Below are 19463 nucleotides of genomic sequence, written 5' to 3'. Positions count from 1 at the left end.
TTTTTGTGCTAGAATTTGTAATTGTTTTTTGTCAGGTGTTTTGGTGTTGTTTTTTTGTTAGGGTTTTCTATACTTTTTATTTTTTGGCAATTTCATTTAAACTTCCATGATGTTTTTGATTAGGGTTTTTTATGATTGTTTTTTTGTTGGATTTTTTAACAATTTTTTATCAGAGTTTTATGTTTTAATTTTTGTTAGTATTTTGATTGGAGTTTTTTTACAACAATTCGTTATTAGGTTTTAGTTGGATTTCAAATATAAAATCAAATAGATATTAAACTTTATAAATAAAATAGGGGAAGCTTAACATCTTTTTAAATAAGTTATTTTTAAATGAAACTTAACGTACAACTCAAATAATTGTAATGAAGTTCTCTCAAAGGAAATTTAACCCTAATTAAGTTTTTTAAAAATTAAACTTAATTGTAATATAGTAAATGTTATTAGGATTGAAGACTTCACGTGGAATGAATGGAATGAAAAAAATAAAGTAAAATGAGTAGAACCAAAAAAATATGGGAGTATGGTATTTTTGGAAGCAACAAAAGCAAAGAGAGGTAGACTCCATAGATGATGTGAACTCAATAACTTTTTGGGTTATTTAATTAAATGTACGTTAAAAATGCAAATAGGAATAAATTACATCTATTTTTAAAACACATGAAATATAACAACTTTCGGACAAAATTACTAATGATTTTTTAATTTCTATCTCACGTTAAGCAATTTTTGAATAAAAAATTCAATAATACAATGTTAAAATAAATTCTGTACACAATTTTCGGCTATACAGCAGTTTTAATATAATTTTTTCGATCTGATTCACGGGTTCTTTCTACATGAACAAAATTTTAAATAATTTTTTTGGTAATATATTTATTTTTCTTAATAATCCTTTTTTTCCACTTCCCTTGTACTTATCCGTATCAAAAGATTTTATAAGCGGATGTGGTGTCGTGCAGTAGGGCTCGGGCGAATATCCTCGTCCTTCATCATCAGTCATTTGCCAATACCCTTGTGCCGGAGAAGATAACCACCCATATACGAGATGAAGATAATGGTGGCGATAAAGCGTGTTGTGGACTACGCTGTCAAGATCAGAGTCAAATCCGACAAGGTAACCCAAATCCAAACTCTCAAGTTATTCAGTATCTGTAATTTCATCATCATCCAATAACAATCGCCAACCCACGATCAGAGCGGCGTGGAGACCAGCAACGTCAAGATGTCGATGAACCCCTTTTGTGAGATAGGTTTGGAAGAGGCTCTGAGGATCAAGGAATCGGGTCTGGCGTCGGAGGTTATCGCTGTCAGTGTGGGTCCCAGCCAGTGCGTCGACACGCTCAGAACGGGTCTCGCCATGGGCGCCGATAGGGCCATCCACGTCGAAGCTTCCGCCACTCTGTACCCACTTTCAGTTGCTAAGCTTCTCAAAGCTCTCGTCGATGTGGAGAAGCCTGGCCTCCTTATTCTGGGCAAACAGGTCTGTGAATTCGTGCCCAGAGATTAGGGTTTTTGGTAACGATTTAAAAATAAATTTGCGGATTCCGTGAAAATCCTAGACTCTTTTTATGGTGGATTGTTGTTTTCTGATGTGGGCATGGGTTTTCTAGGCCATTGATGACGATTGCAATCAAACAGGGCAAATGGTTGCCGGGTTGCTCAACTGGCCTCAGGGGACCTTTGCTTCCAAGGTTAGTCCCACTCTCCATACACTTCTACTGTTATATAAATGATAAGTGATTGATTTGTTTACTGCGCAAACACTCTATACATTGGGAATCTAATCTTAGAGTCTCTTCTTAGTGAAAAGCATCACCTTACATGGATTTGTTGGCGTTGACAACAAAAATTTAACCATGTGTCTTTCTACAAGTATTAGGTTTTGTCTTTATATCAGAGAGAATGGGAGAAATAAAAGGCAAATCCTGAAAATAACTTTGAACTTTCTAAAGTTATGTTCAGTGTTTTGAGTGTTTTGGTCTCCTCTGTCATTCTTTCTTGGATCCAAACAGAGCTATGTTCTATTCACATACAAGAGAAAAGGATTAGAGAATGATATATATGAATCTGTTGTTATAGAATCCTCACTGACGGAGGCATGGGATGGGGTTTCACTGCCATAAAACTCTCATGATGAGATGCAGAAATGTTTAGAAAGACTTGTAAGGTGCATGCTAGTGGCATTTTCCCCTAGTTTAGGATGAAAAAGCTTATTACAACATCAAGTAGGGTAACAGTGCGCCACTTTTCAGCTAGGATGGTGAAATTCCATTTTGGTTGCTTTGTATATGTTGTATATATTTTCTTTATTCCTTTCATACAAGCTTCGCTTACCTATAAGAAAAAAAGGATAGTGAAATTCCATGTCTCAGTTTATTTATCTTTTTTCTTTGATGATGGATGCCACCAGAGCCAACAAGCAATTAGTTTACAGCTAACATCTTTTTAGAGTCCATTTCCATTTGCCAGCGCTTGTGAATTATGGTTTCCAATTTGCCTCTCATTGATCGTTTGAAGTAATTGAGGGTTTCCAAAATACTGTTTTTGGATTATTTTGAGAGTAAAAACAGGAAAACAAGAAAACAAGATTTAAATGTCAGATTTGAAGATGATAATGGAAAATTCATTGCAAGGGGCCATGAATCTCAACCCTTTTGGTCATAGATGGAATAACAAGAAACTCTCAAAGACTCTGTTTGCTTTTAAAGAAACTTAACACAGAGAAATTTTCTCTGATCTATCTCTTTGGGTGAATACTGGTTGCATGAGTGAGACACATCATATCACTTAGGGTGAAGACAGTGTTAGCGAGTGTGCCATGAAAAGATGAGAAAGCTGAAAACTGGAGTCATGTCTTTGCGAAAGGCTAGTTGTGTGGCCTTAGGCTGAATGGTAAGAGCATCAGCAAGGCATGCATAGAGTATATCAAAGGCCATGAAAGGAGGGAAAGGCTGAAAAAAGCATCAATTGAGTTGATGAAAGCAAAATAACAGATACCCCAAAAGGTTTAAGACAGCTTTTTTAACCTTTTTTTTTTGCTTCCAAATACATCAATCGATGTTATGTTCTTCTTGTTTCTGATATTGTAATTACTCCGAATGTAAAAAGCACTGTGGACAAGGAAAAATAAGGATCTGGGGACCATGGCCCCTTGTGGAACTGGTACCTAACCAAGATGGATTAAAGAGGTAGTTTCCCTTCTTTGGGTAGATTTCAAGAGTTAGAGCAATTTGCCCCCCCTATGAAGGGTTTTTTGGGCTGAGATTGTTCTTATGGTACCATCATATGCCAGTGGTCCTTTTTTCCCTAAAATTGCTGTTACTGTGGTTCTTCAGTAGTATTATAAATGTGGATGTTTTTCCTCATGGAAAATATTATTAGGATTTCTGTCATGATTCATGGATTTCTGTATGCAATAGAATTCAACTTAACTTTAGCTTTTCTATGGTGGTAATCTTTGTTTTCTTAAATCATTTTGTACCTATATTCTTTTTGTTCTCCAGCTGCAAGGGGCATACCTGAAAGAATTATGTTGTGTGCATCAATAAAACCATTGATACCTTTGGCTCTTGGAAAGTATTAAGGAAAAAAAATGTTAAGGAAAATTATTTTCTTATGTTTTGTTTTACTATAAAAAAATAAGAAATAAAATCAAATATAATTAAAATTAGTTAGAAACCTATGCATTTTCTTTGCTTTGTCTTTCCTTCTACTTTTCCTTTCTATCTTATTTCCCTTACATTTTCCTTCAAATTTTCTAGGAACCAAACATAGCTTATGTTTTTGTATCTCTCCCCACTTTCCCTAGAGAATTTGAGATGTATTGGCAATTGGTGTTGATAGAACATTTAGATGATCTCTTTAAAAGTTATTCTTCTTTGCCTTTAATAATTGTTCAACCTGGCTGCTGCTTTCTAGTAGGTTGTGCTGGACAAGGAGAAAGAGGTGGCAACAGTGGAGAGAGAGGTGGATGGTGGTCTTGAAACTTTATGTTTGGACTTACCAGCAGTAATCACGTAATTGTCTCACTCTGTTTTCTATTTGTTCTTCTTATGCTATTTACTGTTTTTCTGTCTTTGTTTTTGTTTTCTGTCTTACATGCCATCATGTCTTACATTGAGCTTTGTGGTTTAAAATTTTGATGAAGCTCTTGAAATACTTTTATTGTTCTCTGTCTTTTCAATTAAGCAAAATAAAATGCTAAAGAAATTCTAAACCTTTGGAACCATAAATGGAGAAGACTAATCCATCGGTTCTTCTTGCATGGAAAAAAATATTAGGATCCATCGACCAAAAAATCAAGGCTATGCTTGGTTTTGGAAAGTTTGTGGGAAAGAAATTAGAAGGAAAGAAAAATATGAGGAAATTTTAAAAAAATTCTCTTATTTGGTTGTGCATTGAAAAATTGAGGGAAGTAAAATTGTGAGGAATGCACATTGTGCCAACTTTCCTCATCATTTTTTAAGGAAAATCAGGAGGAAAATCTTTTTTCTATAGCATTTTCCCTCAATATTTTTTCCCTTATCTTTTTCTGTAGCATCCAAACATAAGAAACCATTTTCCCTTTTTTTTCTTTCCTTGGTACTTTCTAGGAACCAAACATAACTAAGGATTATAGGTGAAATATACTCCTTCATGCTTGTCTCAAGTGAGAAAGGGTTGTAGCTTGGATGTGGGAGGTTCCAAGTTCAAGTTTTAACAATGAAATAAAATAAAATAAAATAAATAAAAGGAAAATGGGTTACCTATCAAAAAAATTCTAGGTGATGTACAGAATGATGTAGATTTGGGGATTTAAACTCAAATTATTTTCTTATGCTGAACTTAAACAAATTTTCTTCTTGAAGTTTTTATTCGTCTTCTCTCTTGGAAAAACTGTTTGTTAATGTATTTTGGTTGGCTGTGCTTATAAAAGAAAGCGTGAAATCTCTGAAATCTCTATAACAAACCTTTGAAACATAGATAGATCATATTTTTAAAGTTTTATTTTTAAATTTATATTCATATTAATTAAACAACTTGTCTTTTTTGGTTTAGAAACATGTGACTCTAAATTCATTATTTAATTGTGTTACTGATTATAATTAACTTCCAGTTTGAAAATATGCTTTAAAATATATTTATTCTATTCTAGTCTTTTCTTTCTTGGGTTATCAGAAAATAGTTAATAATATTCATATCGTATGGGACTTAATAGGATGTATTGTAGCGTTGTTTCTGTAAGCAGAACTTTTATTCCGATGTGTATGCAGTGGTGTATTGGCTTAAAAACTTTCTAGAACCTTTCACTACTCTGTATAACAGGGAAAAATGTAGTTAATGAATGTCTGTCTAGATTAATATTTCAGTAGCGTCAAAGGTCTCATATTGTTTGCATATGATAAAGTTAGAAACCAAATGTAATAGGGATTGATGTGCTTTTAAGATGAGGATTGCCCATCTATGAGGACTGTCTTTGGGAAGTGTGAGAGCATATGAGCTTATTGCCTAATTCCAAGGTCTTCTAATTCCCCTAATTCCATGTAAATGATGTCCCCTAATTCCAAGGTCTTCAATGATGAACAGAGGAGGAGGTCCTAGTGGGATTATTGTGGTTATTGACTGAGTACCTGATGCAAGTCATGTGGGCTTAAGCAAATGTTAAATTGTGACGCTTCAGATTTGGTTGATGAGCTTTAATTGACCATTTAAGAGTATGCAACTGATTTTTCTGTATAAAAATATATGCTATGGGCAAAATTTGTTGTCTGTTTTGAACTCTTGAAGTTATTCATGTGTTCTTTGCAGCCCATTCATGGTCATTACAAGCTTTATATTCTGTACTTGTAAGAATTCCTAGCTAGCTAGTGCTCAAATGATGGAAGGATCTACTCGTAACATGAAGTTCTGCTCAAAAACCCTATTCCTTGATTCTGCTTAAGAGAATTAAGACAAAAACATGCTTCTTTTTCATCCAAGCTTTTGCCCAATGGCAGTAGGCAACATGTGGAAATGCTGATAACACATGAATAGGAAGTGTTTCTCAGATGAACAAAGCTATTATCAGAAAGCTGACTGCAATTATTTGCCATAGGCTAGCATAAATGCAACTTGGCTCTGTGTTTCATCTCATTACTTGACCTGATATTTTGTACCTCATGCAGCACTGATTTGAGACTGAACCAGCCTCGGTATGCAACACTCCCCAACATTATGAAAGCAAAATCGAAGGTAATAAAGAAGTTCACTCCACAGGAATTGAATGTAGATATCAAATCCGATTTGGAGGTTGTTCAGGTCACTGAGCCTCCCAAGAGAAAAGCAGGAGTTATTGTTTCTTCCGTGGATGAGCTGATCGACCAGCTTAAGAATGAAGCTCATGTCATTTGATTATGTTTCAACTTTTTTTGGCTGGAAGTCCTCTCTGCTGACCGCTTCTCATCAAATGATTCTGTTTCGAAACTATAAATTGACACAGAAATCCATGTATACAACTGATGGAAATCCTGGTTTAATAAAATTTTCATTTTAGCCTGTTATCGAATTTCCCATATCCAATTTCATTCAAAACAATGAATGAAATTGATGTCTATAAATATTTCTTTATCCTAATATTTACTAGGAAAAGTGGGTTTTAATTCCTTAATTTGATAAAATATAGGAAAAATAACTTTAATTTTTTTTAAAAAAAATTAGTTTTATCTCCACCCATTTAAAAATAAACGTAGTTTTTCATAATTTAAATAGTTATTTCTTGAAATATCATTTTACTTTAAATAAAATTATTTAAAATTAATTTATTATTTTAATTTAATAAAGGTGTTTGACTGATAAATATATTATAAATTTTTTATTATATAATATGAGATTTGTGGATTTTTTTTTTCAAAATTCATAAGTGATAAATATAATCTTTTTAATCTTCTAATTAATAATGATTTTATATCATATATTATATAAATCTTTTCAATTTCTCATTTTATTTAATAAAATTAAATAATTTTTTTTTACAAAATTTTAAAATTAAAAATACAATTAAAATTAAATATAATTAAAAACAAAAAAACTTAAAAATTTTAAAATAAAAATATTTACTCATTCTATTTCCAACTCTTTTTTGATATTCATATTTTTTATCAAAGTGTTTTAATGAAGTAAAAATTAATATTTTATGCTGTATTTTTCGTATTAAAGTATTATAGTTTTAATTTTTTGAATTTCTTATTTTATTAATCTTAAATCATTTCTCACAATAAAAAGTTGTTAATTAGTGTTATAAATATGTCAAATGATCATTTTAAGAAAAAATTATTTAAATTATAAAAATACATGTATTTTAAAATTTTTTTAAATAGGTAAAGATAAATATGATTAATAAAAATTTAGGTTATTTTTCTATATTTTTTTAAATTAGTGAATAAAAACCTACTTTTCCATGTATTTCATATTTATAATATATGTATCCCTTTTATACCCAATATAAGATATAATTTTATTCTTTTTTATTTACAAAAGATAATTTTTAATTGTCTCAAGAAATTTTGAAAAATAAAACATCAAGCCTTTTCCAAAATTTTTATTTTATTTATTTTTAAATAAATAAAAAAGATAAAGTCGAAACTTATTTTTTATCCTAATTTTTATTTTTCAAAAATAAAAATGGAAATCACTCAAATCAGTAAATCGCGTATTTTCCAGTTAATTAAAATTGAGAGGGTCACCGGACCCGAATCGACGACGACAGAGGCGCGTGGGAAAGGAGTAGGTGCAGACACACGTGTTGGTCAAAACAGGAAGCGGCAACTCGCCGTCATACTTATTCAAACGTGTTCCACGTGGTGCCACTTTAGGGCCTTTGCTGGGCAATTTTCTTTCAAAATATCCATCTCCCCCTCCAAACTAGGTGCTGGATTCCTGTTGCCTATCCCAAATCCATGGATTCCTTCGACGATGATACTTGGGATTTTCTTAATCATAAATTGATAGACGACGTCACATCCAACGATCTCTCTTGGATAAACGACGGGTACCTGTATGTTTAAATTTTCTCTTCCTTTCTTTTGCTTTCTCGGCAGCCAATCAGCGGCTTGGCGAAACATAATTGTGTGATTGATTTTATAAGTTTGATAGTTAATTGTTGTCTTGGCGACTCAGCTTCACCTCGGATAATTAGAATATCGGTCCGAGTCATTTTGACCTAAAGTTGTTTGAAATTGTTTTAATCGTGAAATTGAAATGAGGATACTTTAGATCGGCGTGTTAATGTGATTGGTATGCTTGTTCTATTTCAGTGCTGGTGTCGATATTGATCTTTCGCGTATTTGTGCTGCGTCGCAAGAAAATGAAGGCAGACAGAAGAGGTAATTTGTAACTCTAATGTGCAATATGCTGGAATGAAATCTCTTATCAATGCTGAACTGTATGATTTGAATAATATGCGAGCTTTTTTTTTTTTTTTTTTTTTTTTTTTTTTTTTTTTTAAATGTGGGAAAACTATGCTATCGGGATTGAGTAACATCATGTAGCAATGTGTTTCTTCCCCTTGTTGTCTTTTTATTTTCTTGCCTTTGGGATTGAATTCAATGGTGTATGTGGTCAGAGAATTATGCAATTAATATGAATTGCTATTTATATTTCGGGATTTTATAGAATATTGAGGGATTGATATTGAACATGGTTGGATAAGTGTATTTGGTTCGCATGAGGGTTTAAGGATGATGATTGTTGCATCCATGAGTTGGTGAAGTTTACACTTCTAGACTGTAGTTTGTAATTATATGCTTAACAACCCCATAACCTTTACACTGTTAAGTTTTTGAATTCTGTGATCTCAGATGTAGATGGGTAAGAAGATGTAACACATTGAAGGCCAAACATTCTCTAAATGTACTTGCGTTGTAAAACATTTTTTAAATATTCTGCCTCATAGTCAAATCCTAAGGTTCTTCTGGTGTTGAATCTAAGGGCTCATGGAAAATTTGATGCTCATACTGGTATCTATATAACATTGCTCCATGAATTGTTGGATAGTGTCACAAATTTGTTTTTCAATGTTCTTACCTTACTTTAAATGAGACAATCAAAAGAGCAAGTTTTAGGGAATAAGTGTCCTCTTAATATGTTCTTTAAAGCTCTTATTCTCCATGTAACTGGTGAAAGTAGAAAAGGGAAAATTGTGCTATTTAGCATTACCTATATGGGATATATATTTTGAACATGTGGAGCTCTCATGTTCTAAACATTGTTGCACTTGTCCAGTCATTGAGTTGATTCAAGTTGTTCTTCTCATGGTTTTTTATTTTAATGTTTTTTCTAAATTTCTAAAAAATAAATGTATAATAGGTGCTTGCTAATGGTGGTATCATTTATTACTAATGGTGTTGGAAATTTTTATCATTCATTCATTGATTTTATCAAATACTATATAGAACTTCTCTAAAGAGTTATAACTTCTTAGAAATACTCACACAGTAGCAATGAAGATTGAAAATATCAGAGACTTTGAATGACTACTTGACCATATTAAAAGACTCTTGGAAAATGACAACATAAACGACTGAAAGTAAGAACTTAAGACCATTGATGAAGCCCATTATCTGATTTCTGGAAAGTACTTCTAGGCTGAGTCCATGTTGAACTATATAAGATCGCAAGTAAGCTCAATGTCATCTAGAGAATGCCAAATTAAAGATTGGCCTTAAAGCCCATTCCTTTACTCCTTGTAAACTTGTAAAGGTGGCTGTCAGTTGTCTCCATCATAGCAATCTTTTTATTTTATTTTTTATTTTTTATTTTTTTATTTTAATCTTGCTAGAATAGAAGTGTGATATTCTTTATGAATGCTTTCATTTGCATGACCGTTTTACACTATGAGTTGAAAAAAGATAGAAAACTATCAAATGAGCTGGTTCCTTGTTTATCATTTTATAAGTCTTTCTGGTAGAATAACTTGATCCATATTTTTCATTTTGTAATTAGATTTTCATGATAATTTCATGTTGACTATTTGTAGGGGACGCAATGATTCATCCACCAGGCCTGGAACCAAAGCTTGCCGTGAGAAATTGCGAAGGGAAAGATTGAATGACAGGCATGTGTTTTGTTGGATCAGATTCCTTTTTTTTTTTTTTTTGATGTCATGGTTTTATTTGACTGATGTGCAACTGCATTTGTTCAAGAATAGGTGAGGCATATTAGATCAGATTAATTTTGTCTAAGGTTAAAAAAATAACGGTCTTTCACTTCCCAGCTACGTGCCTTTAATCTGTTGCAGGAGTTATGTAAGGTAAAAAGAATATGATGCTTGCAATCATCTCTTTGTTTATTGTAGTATAGCAAGAATTGTGAACCTTCATTTACGCTCTTTGGAGCAGATGATGCATTTCACAAAGGCCAGAATGGTAATTGTAGGTGTGGGAGGAAGCTGGGGAGGGAGGGTGGAAGTTTTGGAGATTTGTACCCTCATGTGTTATGTGGTTCATATGGAGAGAGAAATAGGGAACATGTTTGGGATGAGGAACCTCCAATTTTGAGCTGAAGGAAATGCTTCTTAAGCTTGTTATTTTTTTTTGTCTGTGAAATATGCTGATGATACATCAATTTTGGATTCTATTTATTGCTTCTGCTGTATAACTAAGGGAGGGTGTCTTCCTCTCTTCTTCCTTTTCCTTTCCTTTGTGTGCCTAACACATATCACATGTACTGGTTTATAGCCTGTTTGGTGTTTTTGATAAGTTGCTTACCTATCAAAAAATTATTTCAAAAAACACAATCTTTAATGGTATGGGATTCATCATCATTGCGTATGTTATCTGTCATCGGGAAATGTGACCATTTGAGTAGTCCAAATCTTTTATTGATTTCTTGTAGTTTGATACTTGTACAGATTTCTTATGTGCTCTCTATGTCTTTTTGTGTATCTATCCATTGATCAATCTATAAGGTGATGGATGGTGTCTCAAAGGAAAAATCTTGTTTGTCCGATTTAGGTTTCTAGACTTGAGTTCCATTTTAGAACCTGGTAAATCTGCCAAAACTGACAAATTGGCCATACTTGGGGATGCCATCCGAGTACTGAACCAGCTGAGAAATGAAGCTAAGGATCTTGAAGATGCAAATGAAAAGCTACAAGAAGAGATAAGAAGTTTAAAGGTTAGATTGACAAGGCATTTGTGCGATATTATGTGTGGATTGACTCTTGCTAACTTGTGCTGTGTTTGGCATTTCTTACTGCTTAATGTTTTGAAGACAATTTATCTTCTTCAATAATCACTTAGCTACCATGCTTTGACTTGCTTCATTGGAGCTTCTCTGACTTTGTACACTTCTTGTTATTTGTTTGTTCAATTTGAATATCACTAGAATAATTTGCAGTAGGTTTCCTGGCTTAAAATCATCATTAAAAGTGTCCCCTTTGTTCTGACTTGTGAGAATTGCAATTTATTGATTTGCTGCAAAAGGAACATTGTTGTTGATGTGGAGAAAATTGGTTGGCTAATAGATGTTGGGTGGAAAACAACTTATAAGGTATCATTGAAGTGGGAACCAAGGTGGTTGTATAAAAGCATTGGTAGATCAGATTGCTAAGATGTGTATCCTTCACATTATCCTGGCCACAATTTATGATAAGATGGTGTGGAATCAATTAAGATTGTTTTGTCCTGTCCAAAGGAGGTCATTGGTGCTGGTGAGGGCTTGGTATAAACTGGTTGTGCTAGAATAGGTAAGGGAGGTTAAAAGGGATGGGTAGACACCTAGATTTATTTAGTATTCCTATATTATTGATTAAGATGCCTGCTCGTTGATACTAGAATTTTGGATTTGATTCAATTTCTCATCCCAAATTAGTGTTATAAGACAGTTGATTTATTGTGGAGTTATATCCATTCACTTTGTGGTTTTATGTGACCCTGGGACCTGGGTCCAAGCATCCGTTTTGCTTCATATGCTGCATAGGACACTTGATTTAGTATGATATATCATCAAGTCATTGCAATTAACATTGTAGTTATAAGATGGATGTAAGGTCTGTTAAATTCACAGTGCAAATTGTTGGTTAATTAACCGTGTGTCTACAAAATTTGTATGGTCAAAATGCATGTATTATTTAATTTTCAACCGTCCATTTACTTTACAGTCTCATTTGGTAGTGTGTGTCATTACTTGCCTTTCTTGGGAATGTTAAAGGATTTATTGTTTTACTCTCTAGGCATCTTGAGGACTGGTTCAAGAGGCAGTCCACAAGAGATTCTGGGTCTGGTTTTGTGTGATACTGCCCAACCAAAAAAAAAAAAAAAAAACAAAAAAGAAAAGACTAGAAGAAATAAAGAAGCTTTTTCCCAGTAATACTGCAACAACATGAAAGTGATACAACTTATGTTGCTCTCCTTTTTCCCAAATGTCAATCTTCATCTTCATCTTTGCTTTCTTAAGTTTTCCTGTTTGATTTGATCAGCTGAGTGGAAGGAAGGGATCTATATAAGTGTAACTGACTTTAGCATTTATACAGGTAGTATCTGTAATCGTATTAACTGTATGAAATCATAGGGTCTGGCTCTGTCACTGACCCACCGATGTTCTCCCATTCAATTTGTTTTTGGGTTCTCAACCAGTTTGACATTTTTCATATGTGTTTGTCTCTCATAGTTTCCAAATTATAATCCTCCTATGGGTTGGATCCAGTTCTTCATGGTGATGTCTAGGAAGAAATTCACATGGAGCAACCTTCTTCTCAGCATGTCTCACAAGTGCAGTTTGATGAGGTCTGCAAGCTATAGAAGGCCATTTATGGCTTAAATAGTCTCTTAGGGCATTCTTTGGTAAGTTCGGTAATCCAGCATTGATTTATTGTTCTAACATGACATCAGATTAATGGATGCATGTTATTGCGATGTCATTGTTAGTTGTTACTAAACTATAGGGGTGATGAGGGTGGTATTTTTGACACTAGTGTGTGCATCTCATAGAAATAACGAGTTAATGATGTGCTGTACAACACCGGTTTATTAGGCCTCTGAGCAGTTAAGATTCCTGTAAAATATGAAATTTGAAGGTTGAAGGGGGATAAGGTGTACTAAAATGTGGCCTATGGAACAGTTTTGGGTAAACTGATGTAAGTATCATGCATCACACTTTTCTCTACAACGTTGCTGGGAAGCTGCTTTGCATATTTCCTGGTATTAGCAGGTTTCTTCCAGCATTTTCAAACCTTCTGCACAGCTAGAGGCTCTTGCACGCTTAAATACTGACTAGTCTTCTAACTTCAGAAGAAAAATGCTGATCAAGAAATCCAATGTGCAACTAGAATAAAGAGGTGCTTAAACTGGTTGCAGAACCTAGTGGGAGGATTGTCTTTTCTTGGAAATGGGATGTATTACTATAAATCTTCTGAAGATATTATCTAAAAACCAGTAAAGCACATATATATAGAAACCATGTTTCTTTTGGGGAGGCGACACATGATATGAAGATGTTTTCTAGAAATTTGGTAGGCGTATATGGAAACCATGTTTCTCAGGAGAAGGTGGTGAATGACATATTGATTTTAATATTTTATTTGTTATATTTAGATGAGTAAGAAGATGGTTACTTGATGTGTCAATTCTGAACAAAAAACTTCTATTGTTTTTGTCAAGGGTGTTGATGAACTACAATCTTTTAATACTGCTGGCAAACTTGGCACAGCCCCACCAAACTATGCATGATTGATTAGACGGGTACCGAAGTATGTTGGGTTAGTATAGAGTACTGCACTGGAAGCCCCTGGATGGGATTAATTTACTGTTTTGCCTCTTTTACATCTTTTTCTGGGGTTTGGTCCATTCTTCTTGGTTCAAGGAAATGCATTTTTCTTATTTCTTTTCTTTCCCTTTGTATTGAAACCACAGCATGTCTTCAAATCCTTGAACACTTCTCTCGCCACACAGCTCTCCCACACACCCCCTTCACCCAACCCACACAAGCTCACAGAAAGAGCAAATGAAATCTTCAGTTATTTCTGAGATTGACGTTACTTGAGAGCTTTCTGTTACTAGCTATTAATTTTTTATTTCCTACAGGCAGAGAAGAATGAACTTCGTGAAGAGAAACTCTTGCTAAAGGCGGATAAAGAAAGGATAGAGCAGCAGATGAAAGCAATTTCTGCTCCAGCTGCAGGGTTTTGGCCTACCTACCCTGCAGCAACACATCATACTGGGGCAAATAAGTCGGCTGTTTTCCCGAGCTATGGCTTGTTTCCAATGTGGCAATATATACCTTCATCTGCTCTTGATACTTCCCATGATCATGAGCTGAGGCCACCTGCAGCATAGTAATTTTTAAAAGAGTAATGATAATTTCCTGATGCTTTATTCTACAATCATCTAACAGTCTTGTTGCTCATTTCTACATGTAAATATTACTGCTCCTCTATTTTGCCTGATCTTTAGGTTAAATTAGTAGTAAATAAATGGCAGAGTTTGGCAAGGCATGTCGTTGGATGCTATCTATTTGCTTCAATAATTTTTTTGAACCGTACAATTTCTGATTTTAAATGTACATTGGACTTATCTTTATCTAAGAAATTTTAAATAGTATCGTACTGTTTCTGGGTTCAAAATGTAAAGGCAGAGACTTTTATTTCTGAGACAAGCTTGAGATGTGTGGAAGTAGCTGAACTCCTTGGAAGAAAAATCAAGATTAGGCTACTAGGAAACTTGATGATAGGTAAATGGAATGCAAAAGAATATATTAAGTTGGTGCAACTACAACAGTGTTCTTTCTATTTCAGAGTTTCAATACTCTGTTTTGGGGCTCCCTCGCTATGCCTAAAAAATAGTGTTTGACGGCAGATTTTTGGAGACGTAATGTTTTGCATGGATTCTCTGTGGATGAAAATTCATCTTAGCATTTGCGGATGCAAGCATCTGTCTTAAATGATGGTGTTTTCAGAACTAGGGAACGCTTCTCTTTTTCTTATTCATGATTGTTCTTTTCAATTATAGTAGCAGACCTATAATTGAAGGGACCGCCACTTAATTATCATCATTCACTTGTGCTAAATACATTTAACGTGGTTGCCTGGCTGAATGATTAGCTAAACATTGCACAAGGAAAACTGGTTGTATGGTGTGACAATCTTTATGGATGGGACTTTAGATAGGCAATGACAGAAGGAAATTAAAGAAGACAAGTGAAAAAGCTCACCATTTTACAAGTTTTCCTACTTGTATTTATAAGGAAAACATAAAAAGTTTTATCATGATCCAAGTGTACAAAGCTCCATTTTCTACTCTTATCTATTTTTCCATCGTAATCACCTCCCAGAAATTGATGTCTCTCCAAATTTTCTCTTCTTTCCCTTGTTATTTTTAAATCCAACACAACCTTGCACTATTTATCAAGGAAAAATGAGTACATTGTAAAAAGACTCTTGCTATCACCTTTTCAGCATGATTTGCTTTCTACAAAGGGAGGTTCGAAGAAAAAAATGATTTTCAGAAATGCAAATTGTTCCATCGTTCTAAACGTCATTGCATGAGTTGAGAAGATTGTGAAAGCCTCATACAATGGGTGCCTTTCATGTTGGAGGTTTGTTACATTCATGGAGCCCCATGTATGTATGGGTGCCAATAGGGCTTGCCTCATGAGCCTTGCTTGTGTCAAAGGCCTTGCATTGAGGCTTCCTTGGTGTGGCCACACTTAAGTCACCATGCCTTACCTTGAGTCACCTACCCCCTCTCATTAAAGAGCATTTTGGGCTGTTTTGGAAGTTTCTAGAGGAAACATCACCCATGCATGAAGGGGAATAATGGACCCATTTAATAATTCCAAAAATCCACTAATTAATTTTCCTAGAAAGCCTCCTATTCTTGTGCACATGGCTTGTGGGTGCGCGTGATCCATGGAAGTTTCTAGAGGAAACATCACCCAAGTCCGCGTGCATGAGCATGGTTGTTGCATGTGCTCGACCGTGCTTGCTCCTCATGTGTACAACTGTGCTTGCTCCTCTTTGTGTGCAACTCTTTGTTGTACCCATCCAAGTTCTGAAGCCCTTTGCATATCTAATGTCACAAACCCTTGACCACCTTGTACCTTCCTTTAGGGCTTCCCTCATGGTTGCAAGGTACCCATCCATGAGACCCCTTAGTGTCGCATGATCCATGCCAAGGGATTAATAGTAAGACTCATAATGTACATGTAACTATAGTGATTATCCATAAAGTATTGCACATGTTAATGAATGTTATGCTAGTGGAAACTTTTAATGTTGAAGTGTTAGCATAGGCATATAAAGATAAAATAATACATACACAAAGATACACGAGTTTTAATGTAGCTAAGCCAACTATGCCCACATTCAAAGATAAAAAAGATCATCTCATTGTACTATAAAGAATATTACAGATAATAAAAACTAAATACAATGCATGAGTTTTGAAACATTTTATATGTCCTCACTTTTTGTATGAGCTCCCTATTGGATGTCTTTTATTCTTTCTTGCATATTTATTTATCGCATGTAGTTTTCACAAATTCATCTCTATTTTATAACATATTTTCCTCATGACCTAAAATATTCGTAAAGATATTTATGCAACATTTTTTTTATAGAAAGGAACATAAACCGGTTGGCAACTTGGGACAATTTGGTGAATCTAAAACATGCATTTCTTTTTTATTCAATCATCTTGCTTCATTTGCTGAATAAGCTAGTAACACAAGGACACACTATTTCGTGATTAGAGAAATACAATCAGAACCTCTCCGTCAACTTAGAAGCTGAGCTTGATGGAGTCCTCTGTATCATGGTGTAAAAAATAGCATTAATTCACAGAAGCTTGTACCGAAAATGATTGAGGTGATCAAGAAACAAAGTTCATTTCTCTTGTGTTTGCCCCTTTCGTTTTCTTTTGACTTTCTTCTGGGATTTTATTGGTCTTCATCATAATGATCCCCTTTGCTGTGCTTATCTAAGGAATTAATTATTAAATCTCTAAGGTTCTGCTCTTTGTAACTCCTCAGCTGAGGTAATTATTTGTGTCTTGTGGCCCCCTTGCAAATCACGGGCCGAATAAGATTCCTCTTGTGACTTGACCTGAGCTTCTTGGTCACCTTCTTTACCCCACAACAGCAAGTATAATCCAACTATGACAATTGCTCCCCCTAGTATGCTGAAGAAGCCAAAGATGAACTTTTGGAGTTCAGAAACCACTGCATATATATAGACTCAAACTACAACTATGGTGAGGATTATAATGTGGGTGATGTGCTCAAGCGTAGAAACAATATGAGTCTTAATTACCTTCCCATGTAAAGTTTTTCTCCAAGGACGAAATATGCTAAAACTGCTACTAATACTGTTGAAAGGGGATTAAACATGGTTACAAAAACAGGTCCTTTTTCTTCTGTGCACCATAGTTGAACGAAGATTATTAAACCGGAGCATACTACACCCTGCCATGAATGATCCATGAATAGAATTCAGTAAAAATCTAAATTTTAAGTTGGAACAGGGTATTAGACTATTGGAAACCCTAAACTTACAGCATATACGGTGGACCACAGATCAATGTTGAAGCCAATGGTCCAAGCCGCTCTACTGTGTTCCACACACACTGTGAAAACAGCTGATTGTGCTGCCCCAATAAAGCTCATCCATGTAGTCAGAGACAGTTGTGCAGGATATCTTTTCAGTGTAATTGCCTGCAATTTTTAGGAGTCGTTATTTACCTATATATAGAATATCTTGATACAATTTATATCTGTTTATTAGAAAAATACTATTTCTTTTTTCGGTTGGAAGCAAAGAGTTGCAAAGTTCATTAATAGTAGTGGTACTTAAACTCATGGCTTATCATTTATGAGTGGTGGCCGTGATCTCTTTCAGGGATTCAGTTGGCTATAGTAGTCTGTCAAAAACTTAGCTAGTACTGAACTGCTTCGAAACTTCAGTAGTTTGGAGTTTAGGTTAAATACCTGCATAATATACCAGATGGACCATGTTACGCAGCTTGCTACAGTCAGGATCGAACCTTTCAACCAGTTCTCATGGATAGTTGTGTTTCCCTGAATATGGATAAGAGGATCCCAAAGGCTTTTCATGATAGGTCCCTTGTACAATGTCATAGTCATGACACCAGCCAAGGAGACCAAGGTTCCAAGAACTTTTGCTATCCCACGGGGATTTCGAAAATCCAGAACTTCCATCCTGAATGAAGTTGATTTTAATAAGAAAACTAATTAATGAGCTGATGAAAACAGCCAGTCTTTTCAAATAAATTCTTAGGTGGACTAAGGACACTGACCTGAGCACAACAGCAATTATAAAAGTCAGAGAAGCTATGGTGTTGACCACAGATGCAATGAAGGTTGGAGAAGTGTATCTCAAGCTTGCAAAATACATGTTGAGACTCAAACCCACCCTGTAACCACCAAACAAGAGACTGATCAGCCTTCTTTGCCCTGTAGTACTGTACTGTCGTTCAGAGAATCAAAGGCATAATTTTTATGTGTTCTTACCCCAGGAGGGAGAGAATAAAAAGCTCCACAAACAGAGCTAATGTCAACTTTGGCCTCACTTTTCTGCATGAAAGAATTTAACTGATTAATCAACTCCTGTGAAGATCTAATATCTGAGATAGTGAGCTACACCTAGTAGTTGTTAAACCATTATATATGGTGAAGAGAATCAATTCACTCGTGAATGGCAGGCAAAACTGAAATTTATGGGACTACCTACAGTCATGCATATGTGTGTTTACTAAATATAAATGGTTACTCTTCAGTCTTCTATGTTAAGCCTTACTATATAAATGTGGGCATATATAGAAACAACCACTCAAACACAGTTACTTTCACAGTAAGCACAGTTCATTCATATACATAGAGATAGATATTAATGTACCTTTCGAGAAAATAGGCAAAAGGAAACGTCACCAAACCACCCACAATATGTCGATAGGTTATGTAGACATGAGGGTTCATCCCATGATTGAAGGAAGCTTCTGTTATGAAATATAAAAAAGTGTAGCCAAACTGAGCCAAAGCCATGAGGAGGTGGGGCTTGAACCTCCTGTAAATGCTGCTAAGTTTACTTCCCTCCTTTGCCATAAGCTCCCTCTTCACTGCTTTCTCGTCTTCTCACTTCACAAGCTGAAAGAGCAGAAAATGAATCAGTAGATATAGATACAAGGTGGAGAAGTTGGGTTTTGATTCTAGCTGCATGTTGTTAACAGCATCATGTTCCGCCCTCGATTAAATTCCTTCTAATGGACAATTCCCTGACTTAGAAATGAGGAAAAGGAAAATAAAATATTCTTCATTTTAGTATGTTAAAATAACTGTTAGATGCAATATCTAAAACTTGATTAAGCATTGCACAGGCATTTAGCTTTAGAGAGTTACTTAGAATATTTGTCATTTCATTCACAAGGAATAATTGTAACTTAGTTAAAGGAGCTGGCTCTTATATATAGATATTGGATCACAATATTTTAGGTTGC

General features: G+C 34.7%; 3 protein-coding genes across 4 annotated transcripts; 2 read left to right on the top strand and 1 right to left on the bottom strand.

The window, feature by feature from the left end:
- Positions 1-908: 908 nt before the first annotated feature.
- On the top strand, positions 909-6521 carry LOC100256297 (electron transfer flavoprotein subunit beta, mitochondrial). Its single transcript, XM_002284716.4, has 5 exons — positions 909-1117; positions 1199-1483; positions 1614-1694; positions 3925-4019; positions 6147-6521. Exons 1-5 carry the CDS (start codon positions 1049-1051, stop codon positions 6370-6372), a joined length of 756 nt encoding a protein of 251 aa, XP_002284752.1. The 5' UTR covers positions 909-1048; the 3' UTR covers positions 6373-6521.
- Positions 6522-7756: 1235 nt separating this feature from the next.
- On the top strand, positions 7757-14578 carry LOC100264856 (transcription factor bHLH104). Of its 2 annotated transcripts, none has more exons than XM_010651763.3 (5): positions 7757-8008; positions 8274-8342; positions 9995-10072; positions 10971-11133; positions 14040-14578. In XM_010651763.3, exons 1-5 carry the CDS (start codon positions 7917-7919, stop codon positions 14289-14291), a joined length of 654 nt encoding a protein of 217 aa, XP_010650065.1. In that variant the 5' UTR covers positions 7757-7916; the 3' UTR covers positions 14292-14578. The 2 variants fall into 2 exon arrangements, with proteins under 2 accessions (XP_010650065.1, XP_002280987.2); XM_002280951.5 differs by having other exon boundaries at positions 7762-8014.
- Positions 14579-16541: 1963 nt separating this feature from the next.
- LOC100242569 (WAT1-related protein At5g07050) lies at positions 16542-19178 on the bottom strand. Its single transcript, XM_019219781.2, has 7 exons — positions 18866-19178; positions 18481-18543; positions 18267-18383; positions 17938-18169; positions 17506-17664; positions 17264-17415; positions 16542-17132 (listed from the first exon to the last, which is right to left on the bottom strand). Exons 1-7 carry the CDS (start codon positions 19069-19071, stop codon positions 16955-16957), a joined length of 1107 nt encoding a protein of 368 aa, XP_019075326.1. The 5' UTR covers positions 19072-19178; the 3' UTR covers positions 16542-16954.
- Between the last annotated feature and the right edge of the window lie 285 nt (positions 19179-19463).

Source organism: Vitis vinifera, chromosome 5 (assembly GCF_030704535.1).
Source record: "Vitis vinifera cultivar Pinot Noir 40024 chromosome 5, ASM3070453v1".
Taxonomy (NCBI): domain Eukaryota; kingdom Viridiplantae; phylum Streptophyta; class Magnoliopsida; order Vitales; family Vitaceae; genus Vitis; species Vitis vinifera.
The sequence above is the reverse complement of the archived record's forward strand: the minus strand, read 5'-3'. Positions and strand labels throughout refer to the sequence as shown.